The sequence below is a fragment of the Bufo bufo genome, chromosome 5 (assembly GCF_905171765.1).
Source record: "Bufo bufo chromosome 5, aBufBuf1.1, whole genome shotgun sequence".
NCBI lineage: Eukaryota > Metazoa > Chordata > Amphibia > Anura > Bufonidae > Bufo > Bufo bufo.
This window is the reverse complement of record NC_053393.1, coordinates 112,324,808-112,343,661: the sequence shown is the minus strand read 5'-3', so window position 1 is coordinate 112,343,661 and position 18,854 is coordinate 112,324,808. Positions and strand designations below refer to the sequence as shown.

At 41.9% G+C, this 18,854-nt stretch overlaps 1 protein-coding gene across 1 annotated transcript in view; it reads left to right on the top strand.

Annotated features, from left to right (window-relative positions):
• CPA6 (carboxypeptidase A6) overlaps positions 1-17,473 on the top strand; it is a 241,128-nt gene extending 223,655 nt beyond the window's left edge. Inside the window, exons 8-11 of the mRNA XM_040432198.1 lie at positions 7,929-8,016; positions 9,114-9,316; positions 14,544-14,628; positions 17,286-17,473. Of these exons, the coding sequence (XP_040288132.1) occupies positions 7,929-8,016; positions 9,114-9,316; positions 14,544-14,628; positions 17,286-17,473 (564 nt within the window). The remainder of the gene's footprint in view (positions 1-7,928; positions 8,017-9,113; positions 9,317-14,543; positions 14,629-17,285) is intronic.
• The last annotated feature ends 1,381 nt before the right edge of the window (positions 17,474-18,854 follow it).

The following is an 18,854-nucleotide window of genomic DNA, read 5'->3' as shown; positions in this document are numbered from 1 at the left end:
GCTACTAAACTTCTTCCAAGCACACATCACTAGTGTATTCTTGCATTACAACAGAGTTCAATAGCAGTTGTATTAATCCATAGACATTCAGCTCCCCCTAGAGGCAGCTGCCAGCATCCAAAGATTTATCACTTAATTTTAGGACTTTGTGATTTGATTTGCCAATATGTATTAAAAAGGTTTTCTGGGATTTTTGATGACCTCTGGATAGGTCATCAATATCAGATCAGCGGGGTTCTGACACCCAGTACCCCCGCTGATCAGCTGGTTGAAGTGAAGGCCACGCTCCATGTGAGTGCAGCCTCCTCTTCATTATTTACCTGCTTGCCGTTGACAGGTGTAACTACAAGCCGTCCCATAAAAGTGAAGGGGACAGCTTATAGTTACACCTGCTCACCGCTGCGCTTTTGACGGCGAGCAGGTAAACAATGAAGGGAAGGCTGCGCTCGCACGGGACACGGCCTTCTCTTCAACCAGCTGATCAGCGGGGTGCCAGGTGTTGGACCCACGCCTTTCTGATATTGGTGACCTATTCATAGGTCATCAATATTAAAATCTTGGAAAACCCCTTTATGAATTGAGATGAAACTTTTATAAAAATAAATTACCAGGTTACAGTGTACATTAAAGGAGTTTTCTCACTTCAGAAAATGGCATTTATCATGTAGACAAAGTTAATACAAGGCTCTTACTAATATACGTATTGTGATTGTCCATATTGCCGCATTTGCTGGATTGATTCTTTTTTCTATCATATTATACACTGCTCATTTCCATGGTTACGACCACCCTGCAATCCTGCAGTGGTGGCCGTGCTTGCACACTATAGGAAAATGGAGGGCACATAGGCGCACACATGCACAGCAGCTGCCATCCCGTCCACCTTGTATCAGCACTGCAGAGGTGGACATAACCCCTAGAAGCGAGCAGTGTATAATGGGATGGAAAAATTAATTAAGCCAGCAAAGGAAGGCAATATGGACAATCACAATAGACCTGTTTACACCACAAATATAGATACACAACCACACATATCCGGCAACTGCCCACGCAGCATACAATGGAAAACGTGAACAGATATCGTAACAATTACTATTTAGCAATGGCGACAGTATAGGGGAGATTTATAAAAACAAGTGTAAGAGATCAGTGTAGTTTATAGCAAACAATCAAATATTATTCTGCAGCGATTTACAGACATTATATATATATATATATATATATATATATGAATAGAAAATAGAGCAGCACTCCAGTATGGTGAAAAAAGAAAGCTGTTTATTCACCCAGTGGTGACGCGACGTTTCGGCTCCAACATGAAGCCTTTCTGAAGCTTCAGAAAGGCTTCATGTTGGAGCCGAAACGTCGCGTCACCACTGGGTGAATAAACAGCTTTCTTTTTTCACCATACTGGAGTGCTGCTCTATTTTTTATTCATATCATCCTGGGATGCTATTCCCACTGGAGCTTGCACCCGACTTCCCTAATTCAAGGTTGGTGCTGCCATTCATTACATTTTATATATATATATATATATATATATATATTGTAAGGAACTGTACTCACTTGACCAGTGTACAGAGGCAGGGTGTCACGGATGAATTTGCAGATAGCTGGAACTTATAAATAAACGACCGACTGGCTTGATCCCAAACTAAGGAGCATATAGGTGAGCCCTTTAAAACCCTAAGAGCTCTCCCTAACTGGGTACCAATGCACATGCAAGGGTCTCAAAGGTAGACAATTGCATGCCCACGTACCTAAGACTGTGTGACACCTGAAAACCCTATAAAAGTGAGGGGACACGACCACCGGCTCCCTGCCCTTAATACGGATGGAGTCAGAGTCACCTAGAATCAATCTAGCAAGGAAACACAATAAAGGAAAAGACTTATCTGAGCAAACAGCAGCAGCAGCCTCCAGCAGTGAACACTTCATCCAGGAAGTAGTATAAACCGCAAAGTGAGGCAGTATGGGAGGGAATATAAAGGAAGACGATTAGTCTAAATAAGTGACACCTGGCAGAAGGAAAGGAGATGACAAAGTGAAACGAAAACAAAGAACGTCATACAAGAGGTAGAGAAGAACGTCTGTCAGACCTTCTCACAGAACTGGCGGTGACACAGGGACACCCCAAAGTTCATCAAAGTCTTCTTTATTTAGGCTTTTCCAAATAAGTACAGCCGATAAATCTGGATCACAGCCAGGTCAAACAATCACAGCACCCACTGACAATGTTACCTCACACTGAATACTTTCTTTCCCAAACTGAGACACACCTAAGTCCAGCAGCAAGATTAAATAGAATCCCTGGAGATGAGCATGCCCCAAGTCCCGGACTGAAGCATGGGGAACAGGCACCCACCCAGCACATTGCCTGTTCCCAGTAAAAGCCCGACCCGGACTAGCTGGAACCAGCTATGCTATCTATCATGGTGTCCACCAACTACCTTAGTGGACACCTAATTTAGGGGCCTTTACTCCACAAAGGCCGGGCACCTTGGTGACACGCTCCCGATGCGAAGAAAAAACCCTTTTAGAATGCTTCCTGCAGCATTCTGAGTGACACATATCTCCCATCATAAATGACTCTTGTCACTGCCTCACAATATATATATATATATATATATATATATGTACAGGTAAAGAATGTATATTATTGTATCCCACATGATGTGATTGACTTTAAATCATTTTTGGTGGAAACATGAGTAAAAAGTGGGGCCCTGAAATTATACCAACGTTATAATAATAATAATAATAATTCCATTGACTACATATAAAACGTTTATGGTGAAAGGATTAGTTTTATTTAACAAAAGAAAAATAATCAATTCTTTTACTTTTATAAAATGTTAATATGCAAAATGTTTGCAGAATTCAATAATACTGTAAAGCTGTGCATGACAATGTAAATCACAGAACATGGAAACTAAACTGAAGGATACAATTAGAGAATAAAAGAGGAACTAAAAAGAAATCACTTGGGATATAAGAAAAGAGACCATTATCAAAGAACTGTCTCCAGTGGAAACATGTAATTCCCCTATTGCATTTTTACAATTTTACTGACATGCAGTAGGCGCTTGTTCAAATCACCGCTAGTTATTTCCATTGTTTCGCTCTGTTACAGGAGTAACAAAAATAATGGAAATGTCTGCATATACGGTAACTGAACCCAACGGCGCCAAGCAGACACCAATGACTATAATGAGGTCCATTCAGTTTTTGTTGGGGAGTCCGTTCTTTTAGCAGAAAAAAAAAAACTTTTTTGTACGCTGTTTTTGATGAATCTGCAACAAATGGAGCTTCCAATGCAGATGTCAACAAGCCCTAAATCTGCTATATGTTTTGTAAAAAAAAATGTATATACAGGGCTTGACAGAGTAGAGCACATGACACAGGAAATCAAAAGACACCCAAGAGAAAATCCATGGATCATGCCTGTCGCAGGGAGCCTGCTGCGCATGTGTCTCCTGTATTTGGCCTGGCGCATGGGCAGTATTCTCCCTATCAGCTGCTGTCAGAGACAAAAGGGAGGCAGTGATGAGATCTTGCAAACGAGACCCAGAGAACTCGCTGGGATGGGGACTGCCCACATGGCACTTGTTGACTAATTTGACGATGCTCTGAGCGGCCACAAACGTATCTGTACACTATAGACACTGCATGGATTTACAGATATGGGCAAAGCTACTATAGATTTATTTTGAGAGCAGGCATGTTAATCTACTGCATTTTTAGAGCCAGAGTTTAAAGGGCTAGGGGCGATAAAGTGTCAGGTAATGTAAATACATGGCCGGTAGTTTTCCTGATGATAGTGAAAATGGTTTAATGTACATGAAATAGATGAAAGCCTGTGCAGACCATAAAAAGTATCATAAAACAATTACCCACCCTACAGCCCTATCCGGTCAGGACCGCAGATAGTAAAAGACTAGTACTGTACCTGGCAGGAGGAATGTCTACAACCTGTTTCGAGTATGAATTCTTAACGACTGTCAAGTTTGACTTTTGTTCTGATGTGACAAAAGGAAGTAACTCCTGTTTATTTTTAGCAATCAAATCTTTTAATTAATTAATGTATTCACTCGGTATATGCAATGTATGCAGCCAATTATCACTAATTAATTTTAACTGATGTTGTCAGCAGGCCAATTACCAGCCCTCAGGAATTAGTACCATCAAGCCTCATTAAATCAATGAACGAGGTCAATTCTGCTGCAATAAATTATCACAGACCATGTCTTCTGTTCTATGCTTCCCGTTTTAATAATTGTTTTGGATTATATATTGTAGTAGGAAATGTGTATACATGTCTGTGCATTTCTACACATTCATTGTCACCCAACTTAGGATACTTTTACACTTGCGCTGTTGGATTCCGGCAGGCAGTTCCGTCGCCGGAACTGCCTGCCGGATCTGGCAATCTGTATGCAAACGGATACCATTTGTAGACGGATCCGCATTGCATTGCAAAACCTGATGCGTCCCTCCTGTTGTTATCCGGAAAAACGGATCCGGTATTTATCTTTTTTAAATTTTTAAAGGTCTGCGCATGCGCAGACCATAAAACCGGATCAGTTTTTCCGTAACACTTGGGGCCGGATCTGGCATTAATGCATTTCAATGGAAAATAATGCCCGATCCGGCATTCCAGCAAGTGTTCCGGAATTTTGGACGGGGAAAATACCGCAGCATGCTACGGTATTTTCTCCGTCCAAAAAGCGTACAGTGACTGAACTGAAGACATACAAATGCATACTGAACGGATTGCTCTCTATTCAGAATGCATTAGGATAAAACTGATCAGTTTTTTCCAGTATTGAGCCCCCTAGGACGGAACTCCATACCGGAAAAGTTTAACGCAAGTGTGAAAGTACCCTTATCACTGCAAAATACAAAATAATGAAAATCTCATTAATTGATATATCAATAAAAAAAAATAATTGGGGTGTAAATAGGTGAGTGATAAGTGCAAGTGAACAAATAGAGATTGCCTGCATTAGCAATTCTTTTGCCTTCTACTTCTATTGTATTTTGATGGTGTGATTACAAAAATGAAGAAACACGTACACAAATAACCAATTATTACAATGCATTCTGAAAGTCTTCAGACCCTTTCACTTTTTTCACATGTTGTTATGTTGCTGCCTTAATGCAAAAATACAAAAATGTAAAATTTAAATAAAAAATAAAAAGTCCATCAATCTGCACTCAAAACCCCATAATGAAAAAGTTTTAAAAAAAATTGAAATTTTTGCTAAATTATTAAAAAGAAAAAACTAAAATTTTACATGGACATAAGTATTCAGACATTAGAAATTTAGCTCTGGGGGCCTCCCCTCTCTTTCTACACCTTGATTGGAGTCCACCTTTGGTAAATTCAGTTGATTGGGCACAATTTGGAAAGACACAACCCTGTCTACATAAGGTCTCACAGCTGACAATGCACATTAGGGCTAAAAACAAGCCATGAGGAGAGAACTACCTGTAGAGCTCAGAATTAGGATTGTGAGGAGGCACAGATCTGGAGGGTAAGGGTAAAAATACATTCAGTTGCTCTGAAAGTTCCCAAGAACACAGTGGCCTTCATAATCCTTAAATGAAAGAAGTTTTCAATAACCAGAACTCTTCCTAGAGCTGACTGCTAGACCAAACTACTAATAGGAGGAGAAGGGCCTTGGTAAGAGAGGTGACCAAGAACCCAATGGTCACTCTGAATGTGCTCTAAACATCCTGTATACAGATGGGAGAAACTTCCAGAAGGTTAACCATCAATGCGCAACTCCATCAATCTGGTCTTTATGTCAGAGCGGCCACAAATAATCCTCTCCTCAGTAAAAGACACATGAAGCAACCTAAATTACTCTCAGACTGTGAGAAACAAGAATCTCTGGTCTGATGAAACCAAGATTTAACTTTTTGGCCTCAATTCTAAGAGTCATGTCTGGAAGAAGCAAGGTACTGCTTATCACCTGCCCAATACCATCCCTACAGTGAAGCATGGTGATGACAGCATCATGATGTAGGGGTGTTTTTCAGCAGCTGGGGCAGGGATACTGGTCAGGGTTGAGGCAAAGCTGAATGAAACAAAGTACATATATATTCTTAATGAAAAATCTGATCCAGAGGTGCTCTGGACCTCATAAGGAGCAGAAGGTTTACATTCCCACAAGACAATGACCCTAAGCACACAGCCAAGGCAACATAACAGCTGCTTAGGGGCAACTCTGTGAATGTCCTTAAGTGGACCAACTAGAACCCTGACTTGAACCCAATTGGACATCTATGGAGAGACCTGAAAATGGCTGTCCACCAACGGTTCCCAACCAACCTGACAGAGCTTGAGAGAATCTGCAGAGAAGAATGGCATAAAATCCTCAAATCTAGGTGTGCAAACCTTGTGGCATCATACCCAAGAACACTGTAATGATTGCCAAAGAGGCTTCAACTACAGTAAGTCTTGAGTAAGGGGTCTGAATACTTACGTATGTCAATGCAATATTTTGGTTTTTCCTTTTCAATAAATTAGCACAGATTTAGCACAAGACTACAACGTAACAAAATGTGAAAAAAAGTGAAATGGTCTAAAAACTTCACGAATCCATGGTACATTCTTGTCAAAAGACCTTATGCCAACCTAAAAAGGGGTTGTTGGGTTCATTAAACATCTGAGATAATTCTGAGCTGATATATGGGGTCTCCAACCAGAGGCTAGGCTTTCCTTTACCTAATGAAAAGATTTGATGTGATTCCCACCCCATCTGAAACTTGGAAATAGTCAAGTATAACTCTTGAGCATATCCATCAGTCCTATAGACTTTGAATAGACTTTGTGACCAATGCTTCATTCAAACAGGGGACACAGTTCTCGTGATCAATGATCTGACCCCCAGAGATTATACATTTATCCCCACTTATGGTCACTACACTTATATACTGTACTGTATATTTCTTTGTATTGTCTTCTAGAGTGCACTGAATTAAACTGCCCACATCCCCTAACCAGTCCCTTCATAGATTCTTAAGGGTGCCAATACCTTCTGAGGTGTGGAGGAATAGACAGAGGAGGAAAGAAGCTGGCATCAGCACCATGCCAGTCATACTTACTCAGAAGGCAGCTTGTGATGGTGTGCTGCAGCTGCACATTAACCTCCTCTTGCTGGGCCTGGCAGGCTGTAGCCAATGATGCTGGCTCCTTCCTCTACTGCCAAATGCCAAAATGAGGTGGAGCCTGCCTTGGCAGTTTGAGGGGGCAAGTGAGCAGTACCTCTCTTCAATACTGATCAAAATCAATGGCAGTGTTAGGGGGCCAAGACCTGTCAGACCTCAAAACCCTGCATCTGTGTGCCACTAGCTGATATGGCAGCCACCCATACTGACATACTATTGTTGAGTACTATTACTGTATGATCAGCATGCTTACATATGAGTAAGTATGCTGGGTGACTGTCACATCAGCTGATTGCCTACATCAATATAAGAGATTAACTGACAGCAAAGCACATGTGTTTATTGCTGATACATAAGCATACAGGCCTGGCCGATGGTGACACTAATAAAGAATTGTTTGCCAGGTCGGGTGGCTGCTCTATCAACTGATTTCTTCAAGTATGAGCACCCCTCTATATGTCCCATTCCCACCAGGACCCTGCATGTTTTTACATCACATGGACAGCCCATTGATATGAGTGAAAACTGTGTAATGCTTCATGTCCCCTGTGGTGGTGCAAATTATACTGGCAATGTAGGTGTATCTGTGACAACCTCCTAGGTCAATCAAAAGTTTGCCAAAATACAGGTATTTGTCTTCAGCCAACAACCAACCATGCATTTTTTACATTTAGATAAAATGCTAAAAAGTCAACTGAACTAAAGTTTTTCTTTACAATTTATGTAAAGCCATTTCTCATCTGCTCATGTAGGATCGTTTTTGGAGAAAAACAAGGTCTAAAATGAGATTCAACTGCTATGGAGTAGATGCTAACAGGAACTGGAAAGTAAAATTTTGCCGTAAGTACTTTTTCCTATGTCACGCCGTAAACCAGCATGTCACAGCGATTCCAGCCCAATAAAATAGCCTGTTCAATACCTGGTCCAAAAATATACTCATTTTGCTGATCCCCGCTGCTGCATTTCTGACAGTGGCAGGGTCCCTGCTGACCTCTCGACACAGCAGGAAATGACTTGGAATGTAACTGATTATGGCGGTTCATCATTGCAGCCAGTGATTGGCTGAGCAGCATTCCAAGTCATTTCCTGCTGTGTCAATACAGGGGCAGAAAGCAAAGAGTAACAGGGTCCCAGCCACCGTTGGAACGGCAGCACCGGAGGATTGGCAAAGTGGGTGTTACTTTTTATTAGGCTGTTGCAGGCCATGGGGCAGGTTTTGTTCTTAAGTTGGAATGCCTCTTTAATAATTTTACAAAGGAAAATCACTGCATCTTTGGCAGTGATTACAGCCAGTCTTCTTCTTGGGTATGATGCCATAAGGAAGATTTGCACACCTAGATTTGCAAAATCTAGAACCCCCCCCCCCTCATTTTACCTTAACAGTAAAGGGAAGATTACTTACCTGCTTCCAGTTACTTGATCCCCACTCTTTATCCTCAAGGCCTGTGATGCCCGCTGGGCTCCCTTGCCATAAAAATCCGGTTTGACATTGCTGCGGCCAATTACTGGCCCGCGATGGTGACAGGCTCCACTGATTGGCTGTGTTGATGTCAAACTAAATGTTAACATCGAAAGAGCACAGGGGGGCATTGCAGTCCAGGAGGAGAAGGAGCGTGAATCCAGCGTCGGGAGGCAGGTAAGTCATTTTCAGTGGTTATGTTTCATAGACTATATTCCAGCACAGCATTCCTACACTTAATACCAGCATTTTTATACCTTCTTCTCACAGGCTTTGATAATATGTTTAGTGTGCGCCATTGACTGTTACTGTTGTAAAATTACAGCTTGCTGTTTAGATGAATACTCCACTTATAGCTCTAAATTATGGACCCTTGACATTGTGAACTACCTACATTGTGGTTACCTACAATATTGTGGCAGCAACATCATTTTTCCGCTCAATAATACTTCCTAGCGTTTCTTTTTTCTTTTTCCAGAGGAAGGTGCTTCGTTTAATCCATGTGACAGTACCTATTGTGGACCGTATGCTGAGTCCGAGCCAGAAGTAAAGGCCGTTGCTCAATTTATTCAGAAAAGGAGAAAATTTATTAAAATTTACATATCGTTCCATGCTTACGCTCAAATGGTACTCTATCCTTACTCATACCAATATGATGCCATTCCAAACTACGTGTGTGTGGTAAGTCATTTTATAATCACATGCTAATGTATCTGGTGTCTGACTGGGATACCTAAGGCCCGTCAGTAAAATTAATTCTGGGGGCCTACTGTACAGTCACGTGCGAATGTTACCTGACCCTCGTTCACAAATCCCTAAAACTGTGTTGAAACACACGCTGCCTTTCAGTAGTAGCCTGCTGCCTAGCATGTGCCTCAGACTGTTCTGTCCTGGGGACCCAAGTCATCTCAGCTTCCCGACGCATGCAGAGTAATAAACTAGGTAGTTTGTTAAATAATCTACCCAGTTTTTAATATGAACATACGTACACAGGTTAAGATGCTGTACACTAATTATATTATGTGCTGTACAGTGCATTGTACCATGGGGGGACAAGGGCCCATTCTGGCTCAGGTGCCCCCCGGGGGATTCACATGCTCAACTGTGAGCCAGTCCAAACCTGAATGTATCCATCACAACTTTTTGGTTACTTAAAATGAAAATACATTATATCAGAATATTGCAAATATTCTTATGACCTCTTGGTGTCACGAGGGTGTCAAGAGCCACGTCTGACTCCGTTATACCCGGGGTCAGGAAGTCGCAGCGGGTGGCTGCGTGCTCTATGTATAAAGATAGTGCTGTTTCTTAATGGTAGCTTTCTGGGTTTGCCTTGCAACCCTTTTTGGCTCACTCAGGGATCCGTAGCTTCTTCTCCTCAGCTGTTTCTTGTCCAGCACTCCCAACCTCCTTATATTCCCCTCTCCCACTTCTCTGGTTGCCAGATATAGAGCTTCCTGCCTGGACTTCTATACTGACCCACTGGAGCTGAGTAGCTGTGATCCCTGGTTGTTGTTCCAGAGCGTTACCCTCCGGATCCCTGTTGGGCTTTTGTTGTCTGCTGTTGTCACCCACCTGGGATTATAAGTTTTGTCTGTATTGTCTGTCCTCTCCTTCGTGTTTTCCTTTAGTGTCAGTGGTGCGGACTAGTGATCCCACCGCCCTGTTCACTACGTAGGGCTCATCTTAGGGAAAGCCAGGGTTTAGGCACGTGATCGGCGTACGGGTGAGGAACCCGTCTAGGGACGTCAGGGCAGTCAGGTGCCAGCCTCAAGGTGAGTCAGGGGTCACCACCTTTCCCTCTCCCTTGGACAGGGCCTTCCCATTTCCCTCCCTTTGCGTGACGCCGGTCATGACACTTGGATATCCACAGATAACACAGTGATCACTCTCTGAGTACAGATAATGTAGTAGATGCCACCTGCAGTCCTATGTAACACCACAGATAACATAGGGATAACTCTCTGAGTGCAGATAATGAAGTAGATGTCACCTGCAGTCCTATGTAACACCACAGATAACACAGGGATAACTCTGAGTATAGATGATATAGTAGATGTCATCTGCAGTCCTGTGTAACACCACAGAAAACACAGTGATCACTCTCTGAGTATAGATAATATAGTAAATCTCACCTGCAGTCCTATGTAACACCACAGATAACACTGTGATAACTCTCTAAGTACAGATAATGTAGTAGATTTCACCTGCAGTCCTATGTAACACCACAAATAACACAGCGATAACTCTCTGAGTACAGATAATGTAGTAGATGTCACCTGCAGTCCTATGTAACACCACAAATAACACAGCGATAACTCTCTGAGTACAGATGATATAGTAGATGTCATCTGCAGTCCTGTGTAACACCACAAAAAACACAGTGATCACTCTCTGAGTATAGATAATATAGTAAATGTCACCTGCAATCCTATGTAACACCACAGATAACACAGTGATCACTCTCTGAGTATAGATAATATAGTAAATGTCACCTGCAATCCTATGTAACACCACAGATAACACAGTGATCACTCTCTGAGTACAGATAATATAGTAGATGTCACCTGCAGTCCTATGTAACACCACAAATAACACAGCGATAACTCTCTGAGTACAGATAATGTAGTAGATGTTAAGGTCCCTAACTCCCGTTATATGGGACGACGATCTATCAGATTGTCGGGAAGGAAGAATGCACCTAATGCAATCGCTCTTCCCCATACTGTCTTGTTGTTTCCCGGCAGCAGATCCTGTTTACACAGCACCATCTGCCACTGGGAAACAAGGATTTTTGTGCTGCAGAAAAGATACAATTACCCAATGAACCAGCGTTTTACTCATTCATCGGGTAATCGGCAGTGCATTTACACCACCAGATCATCGTTAACCAGCATTACTAGTAGCGCTGGTTACCGATGATCTGTTAAATTGTCGGCCCGTGTAAAGGGTCTTTTACCTGAAGTCCTATATATGACACCACAGATAACATGATAACTCTCCGAGTACAGATGACATAGTAGTCTCGCTGAGTACAGATGACACAGTGGTCTCGCTGAGTACAGATGACACAGTGGTCTCGCTGAGTACAGATGACACAGTGGTCTCGCTGAGTACAGATGACACAGTGGTCTCGCTGAGTACAGATGACACAGTGGTCTCGCTGAGTACAGATGACACAGTGGTCTCGCTGAGTACAGATGACACAGTGGTCTCTCTGAGTACAGATGACACAGTGATCTCGCTGAGTACAGATAACACAGTGATCTCTCTGAGTACAGATAACACAGTGGTCTCTCTGAATACAGATAACACAGTGGTCTCTCTGAGTACAGATGACACAGTGATCTCTCTGAGTACAGATAACACAGTGGTCTCTCTGAGTACAGATGACACAGTGATCTCTCTGAGTACAGATGACACAGTGGTCTCGCTAAGTACAGATAATACAGTGGTCTCTCTGAGTACAGATAACACAGTGGTCTCGCTGAGTACAGATGACACAGTGATCTCGCTGAGTACAGATAACACAGTGATCTCTCTGAGTACAGATAACACAGTGATCTCTCTGAGTACAGATGACCCAGTGATCTCTCTGAGTACAGATGACACAGTGATCTCTCTGAGTACAGATAACACAGTGGTCTCGCTGAGTACAGATGACACAGTGATCTCGCTGAGTACAGATAACACAGTGATCTCTCTGAGTACAGATAACACAGTGATCTCTCTGAGTACAGATAATGTAGTAGATGTCACCTGCAGTCCTGTGTAACACCACAGATAACACAGGGATAACTCTGAGTATAGATGATATAGTAGATGTCATCTGCAGTCCTGTGTAACACCACAGAAAACACAGTGATCACTCTCTGAGTATAGATAATATAGTAAATCTCACCTGCAGTCCTATGTAACACCACAGATAACACTGTGATAACTCTCTAAGTACAGATAATGTAGTAGATTTCACCTGCAGTCCTATGTAACACCACAAATAACACAGCGATAACTCTCTGAGTACAGATAATGTAGTAGATGTCACCTGCAGTCCTATGTAACACCACAAATAACACAGCGATAACTCTCTGAGTACAGATGATATAGTAGATGTCATCTGCAGTCCTGTGTAACACCACAAAAAACACAGTGATCACTCTCTGAGTATAGATAATATAGTAAATGTCACCTGCAATCCTATGTAACACCACAGATAACACAGTGATCACTCTCTGAGTATAGATAATATAGTAAATGTCACCTGCAGTCCTATGTAACACCACAAATAACACAGCGATAACTCTCTGAGTACAGATGATATAGTAGATGTCATCTGCAGTCCTGTGTAACACCACAAAAAACACAGTGATCACTCTCTGAGTATAGATAATATAGTAAATGTCACCTGCAATCCTATGTAACACCACAGATAACACAGTGATCACTCTCTGAGTACAGATAATATAGTAGATGTCACCTGCAGTCCTATGTAACACCACAAATAACACAGCGATAACTCTCTGAGTACAGATAATGTAGTAGATGTTAAGGTCCCTAACTCCCGTTATATGGGACGACGATCTATCAGATTGTCGGGAAGGAAGAATGCACCTAATGCAATCGCTCTTCCCCATACTGTCTTGTTGTTTCCCGGCAGCAGATCCTGTTTACACAGCACCATCTGCCACTGGGAAACAAGGATTTTTGTGCTGCAGAAAAGATACAATTACCCAATGAACCAGCGTTTTACTCATTCATCGGGTAATCGGCAGTGCATTTACACCACCAGATCATCGTTAACCAGCATTACTAGTAGCGCTGGTTACCGATGATCTGTTAAATTGTCGGCCCGTGTAAAGGGTCTTTTACCTGAAGTCCTATATATGACACCACAGATAACATGATAACTCTCCGAGTACAGATGACATAGTAGTCTCGCTGAGTACAGATGACACAGTGGTCTCGCTGAGTACAGATGACACAGTGGTCTCGCTGAGTACAGATGACACAGTGGTCTCGCTGAGTACAGATGACACAGTGGTCTCGCTGAGTACAGATGACACAGTGGTCTCGCTGAGTACAGATGACACAGTGGTCTCTCTGAGTACAGATGACACAGTGATCTCGCTGAGTACAGATAACACAGTGATCTCTCTGAGTACAGATAACACAGTGGTCTCTCTGAATACAGATAACACAGTGGTCTCTCTGAGTACAGATGACACAGTGATCTCTCTGAGTACAGATAACACAGTGGTCTCTCTGAGTACAGATGACACAGTGATCTCTCTGAGTACAGATGACACAGTGGTCTCGCTAAGTACAGATAATACAGTGGTCTCTCTGAGTACAGATAACACAGTGGTCTCGCTGAGTACAGATGACACAGTGATCTCGCTGAGTACAGATAACACAGTGATCTCTCTGAGTACAGATAACACAGTGATCTCTCTGAGTACAGATGACACAGTGATCTCTCTGAGTACAGATGACACAGTGATCTCTCTGAGTACAGATAACATGCAGTAATTGGACGGGGCCTCCTGTGACCAGAGCTTCAGCTGCTTTACAAGCTGCAGCTTCATAGGAGATGGGGGCCTCAGTGAAGCATGGAGGGGGTATGTTGGGCCTGACCTGAATGCTGCCTGTTCTCCCTGGCTCCTGCAATTATCTTGCCTCTTTGCTATGAGTTCCCTGTCTGTCCACAGCTGTATCTGCATCCTTAGGATACAGATACAGTTGAATGTTGTAGCACTGTTTAACCCGCCTGTCAATGAGTCCAGCGGGACCACACACAATTGCATTGTTTGCATGGTGGTAAAGACCGCCACTGTGGACATTTACATTGTACTATTTATAATATAAACTAACAGTATCCTCTATCAATTTTTCTTTTACACCTGAACAGGAGAAAGCAGCACATAAAGCCGTCCAAGCCATAAATTCTGCTTATGGGATAAGTTACAGACATGGTCCTGCATCCACTACTTTATGTGAGTATGTGATGCAAAAACATTATTCTATTTTTCTACATTAATACTGGAAAGATCTGTCATTAACGTCATAATAAAAAGCTTCTATACTGAGACACTGGCACACATTTACTACGAGTTACACGGTTTAGACATGAAGAGATGAACAAATTGCTCAAAATTTTATCTGGATTTCATACAGCCAAATTGGTCAACTGATTCTATTCATGTCTGAATCGATTCTACCTGAACTAAAAGTGCTCCAATTGGCCTGAAAATTTGTTTAATTCGGAGGTCTCCTAGGACTCATATTTCTTCTTCGTTGTCTCTCACTTTTTTTTTCATAATTTTTTCCCTCTCTCTAAAACCCCAAATTCTCCTGAAATCAGCAAAAATTTGGATTCAGATGCAACTCGTTTTTTTTTTGTTTTTTTTTTACAAATCTTGTTTCAAATCAATTCTCTCATATCTAATCTGGGATAATGTATTGCGTGCGATGTGGAGTCATTTTGCATGTTTTGTCATGGTATAGGTATTTGCGCTAAATTTATAAAATACGGTACTTGCACCATTTTTAGGATGGTTTACGCCACGTCCAGCAGTTTTCATTTACTAAGGGGAGGCCAGCGTTTTGTGAGTAGAGCTACATCTTTAGGTAGATTCATTATTGTAACTTTTTTTTTAAAAAGTAAAAAAAAAAACTCCCCTAGTGGAGTACAAACTGACAGAGGCCTTGTAATAAACAAATTTAGACTTTAAATGGAAAAAATATTTCATGTGACAAATTTAACAAATGGCATGGGACATTTTGTAAATTCGTCACAATTTTTTTTTAAATGTCCATGGGAGTGTCAAAGCAGCAACAGGGGCAGTGATAGGGGGGTGTCTATGTCACTAGCTGAATGGGAGCTATAAACTAGCTGGGCGTTGTTAGGGTCAGTGATATGCAAATGTCTATGTAACTAGCTGGCGGGAGCTATAAATTATTTGGCCATTCTTAGGGGCAGTGATGGGGGAGTGTCTATGTAACTAGGTGGGTGGGAGGAGCTATAAACTAGCTAGGCATTGATAGGGGCAGTGATAGGGGAGTGACCATGTAACTAGGTGGGCAGGAGGAGCTATAAAGTAGCTGGGTGTTGTTAGGGGCAGTGCTGGAGCTGTGGCAGAGAAAGGAGAAGTGCATCATGGGTTTGGCTGGATACAGGAACAGGAAGTGCTGCACACAGGATATAAAACCAGAAAACCAGAGTTATTTATAGACATGGTGAAAATTAGTCAGGACAGTAAAAAAATAAAAAAGCATGGGAACGATGTACATGAGATAAGCAACTACATGAACATATCTGTTAAACACCATAGTAATGCCAGAAAACCCTTTTAATACTATGTCTCCTTTTAAGATCCACTCATGATTTTGGCTTCAAAAACTACACCCTTAGGCCGGTTTCATATAACCGCTTCGTTTTCCGTTCTTCTGATCCGTGAGAAGAACAGAAAACAACAACAAAAAACGGATCCTGTATTTTAAGAATCCGATATGCTCAGTTATGCACTTTTTGCATCTGTTTTAGCCATTTCCATCTGATCCATTTGTCATTTTAACGTAATAACAAGCAAGAAAGAGAAGCTATAAAGTCTGTGTAGTACGGGGTTGAAATTCTTTGTAGCTCAAATCCTGTATAGGGTTGGTGCGAACCCGAACTGCAAAGTTCGGGTTCGTACCGAACTTTGCGAGTTCGGGTACCCAGACCCTAACCCGGACTTTTTCACTGAAGTCCGGGTTCGGTGTTTGGGTGACTTTATTATTTTCCATTATAACATGGTTGTAGCGGAAAATAATAGCATTCGTAAGACAGAATGCTAAATAAAATGGCCATTGAGAGGGTTATAAATAAAAAAAACACACCTCATCCACTTGATCACGCAGCCGGTATCCTCTTCTGTCTGCAGGACCTGCAACAGGACCTGCGATGATGTTGTCGCGCTCATCAAGTGGTGAGTGCGGTGACAATATCGCAGGTCCTGCTGAATGAAGATATAAAGACCTGCGTTGACGTCACCACTCTCACCACGTGGTGAGAGTGGTGACGTCATCACAGGTCCTTTTGCAGGTCCTGCAGAAAGAAGAGGATACCGGTTGCATGATCAAGTGGATGAGTTTTTTTTTATTATTTTTGACCCCTCAATGGCCATTTTATTTATCATTCTGTCTTAAGAATGCTATTATTTTCCGTTATAACTATGTTATAACGAGAAATTATAAAGTGAAGTTCGGGTCCCCATTGACTTTAATGGGGTTCAGGTTTGGGGTCAAGTTCGGTTCCCGAACCCAAACTTTGACCTGAAATTCGGCCGAACACAAACTTCCACGGGTTCGCTCATCCCTAATCCTGTATTTAAAAAAAGGGGAAATATGATAGGAAATATTCACCTATGAATTACAAGTACTTTACTGCACTTTTAGACAAATGACAGGTTTTCTTCTGCCATTTACTGTATATATGTGCTTTCAACAAACCAACTGATATTATGTTAAATTTTGAGCCTCTCCTTCATGAGGACTTCTCACAGCCGCTGAGGTGTCTCATTTTACTTGACATTTTCAGCAGATAACAATAACACTTCCCTAATCCTTTCCAAGGTGGTAATTCATGAATATGGAAAACTTTTTCTTCCAGATTTGAGTTCGGGCAGCTCCATGGACTGGGCCTACAATATTGGCATCCCATATGCCTTTGCATTTGAACTTCGTGACACTGGATATTATGGATTTCTTCTACCCGAGGGTCTGATCCGGCCAACTTGTATAGAAACAATGCTAGCTGTTAAAAACATTACTATGCATTTGCTGAGGAAATGCCGCTAGCGGGATAGAGATATGTTAGTGTTTTTTCTTTTATCTGTTGGCTGCTTCTAAAGTACTGTATGTGGACACCACATTACAATATAGACGGCACATTGTCTTTTTTCAAGAAATATGAAATTATAACAAATATTGGTATTTTGTTTTGACACAGTGACTTCTTAGATGGTTTGTCCCTTTAGTGTCTGATCGGTTGGAGTCTGACTGATGGGGGCTCCTAACGATCTCTAGATTGTGGGCTTGTGTTCCCCTATTTAATTGCAGCATGTGGGTCCACTGCTCCATTCAACTCTATTGGACTGGCAGAGATAGCTGAGTACAAGCACTCTGCTATCTCCAACAATACAGTTGAAGGAAGTGGCAGTGCACATGCGTGTCCACTGCTCCATTCCAACGGGGGAACATGGGCCTCCATTCCAGTGATCGACGGGGGTCATAACCCCACGTTTCAGACACTTAACCCGTATCCTGTTGACAGGGAATAAGTTGATTTAATAGGACAACCCCTTTAAGTGATACATATGTTATATTCCAACTAGTGAATATTTCAGATATGCATAAGCTCGTAGAGAAAGCTCACAATTAACTTGAAAACAGCACAGATTTCAAGAGTTACCATCGTATGGGGATGTTAGTTTTAAAATGATTTTCTGGTTAAAAAAACACAAACATTTTTATATATTTTGAGTTGATAGAGGGCTCCTCTGTTCAGGATCCGCATCTTATGGCCAAAATGAAGAGAAGATTACAAAGAGTGTCTCTCGCTCTGATGGAACTGCCCTGCCTTAAGTCCCTATTACACCTGCAAATAATCGCTAAGATCATCGCTAACAAGCACTCGAATGAACGCTCGTTAGCGATGATCTGGCAGTGTAATACTGCCGCCAATTACCTGATGAACTAATTCATAGGGTAATTGGAGTCCTTCAACATGTTTAAAAAAAATTGTTTGCCAGTGGCAGATCGTGCCGTGTAATCAGCACTCTACTGCCAGCAAACAATGATAAAATATGGGGACGAGCGATGACATTAGCGATCGCTTGTCCCCATACTGAAGAGATCACTGCATGTAATAGCAGCGGTCTCCTCCGCTACAGAGCGAGCAATTGCCATGAAGGAACACTTTCCTCCTGACAATCGTCTGCAGAATCTATGGGTGTAATAGGGCCCTTATACAGACAAAACAGTTATTGAAAATGGACAATGGGTAATGCTTAAAGGCTATGTACATCTTTGGAGGCAATTTTTGCTTATGATTGCATTTCACTCATTTTTAGCTAAAAATCATATTTTCAATTGGCCTTTATTAAAAATATTGAACCATTCTGTCACAAAGGGTCAATGTTTTCTGTTTTTCTAACTGTGTGAATGGTACTCTCACTTT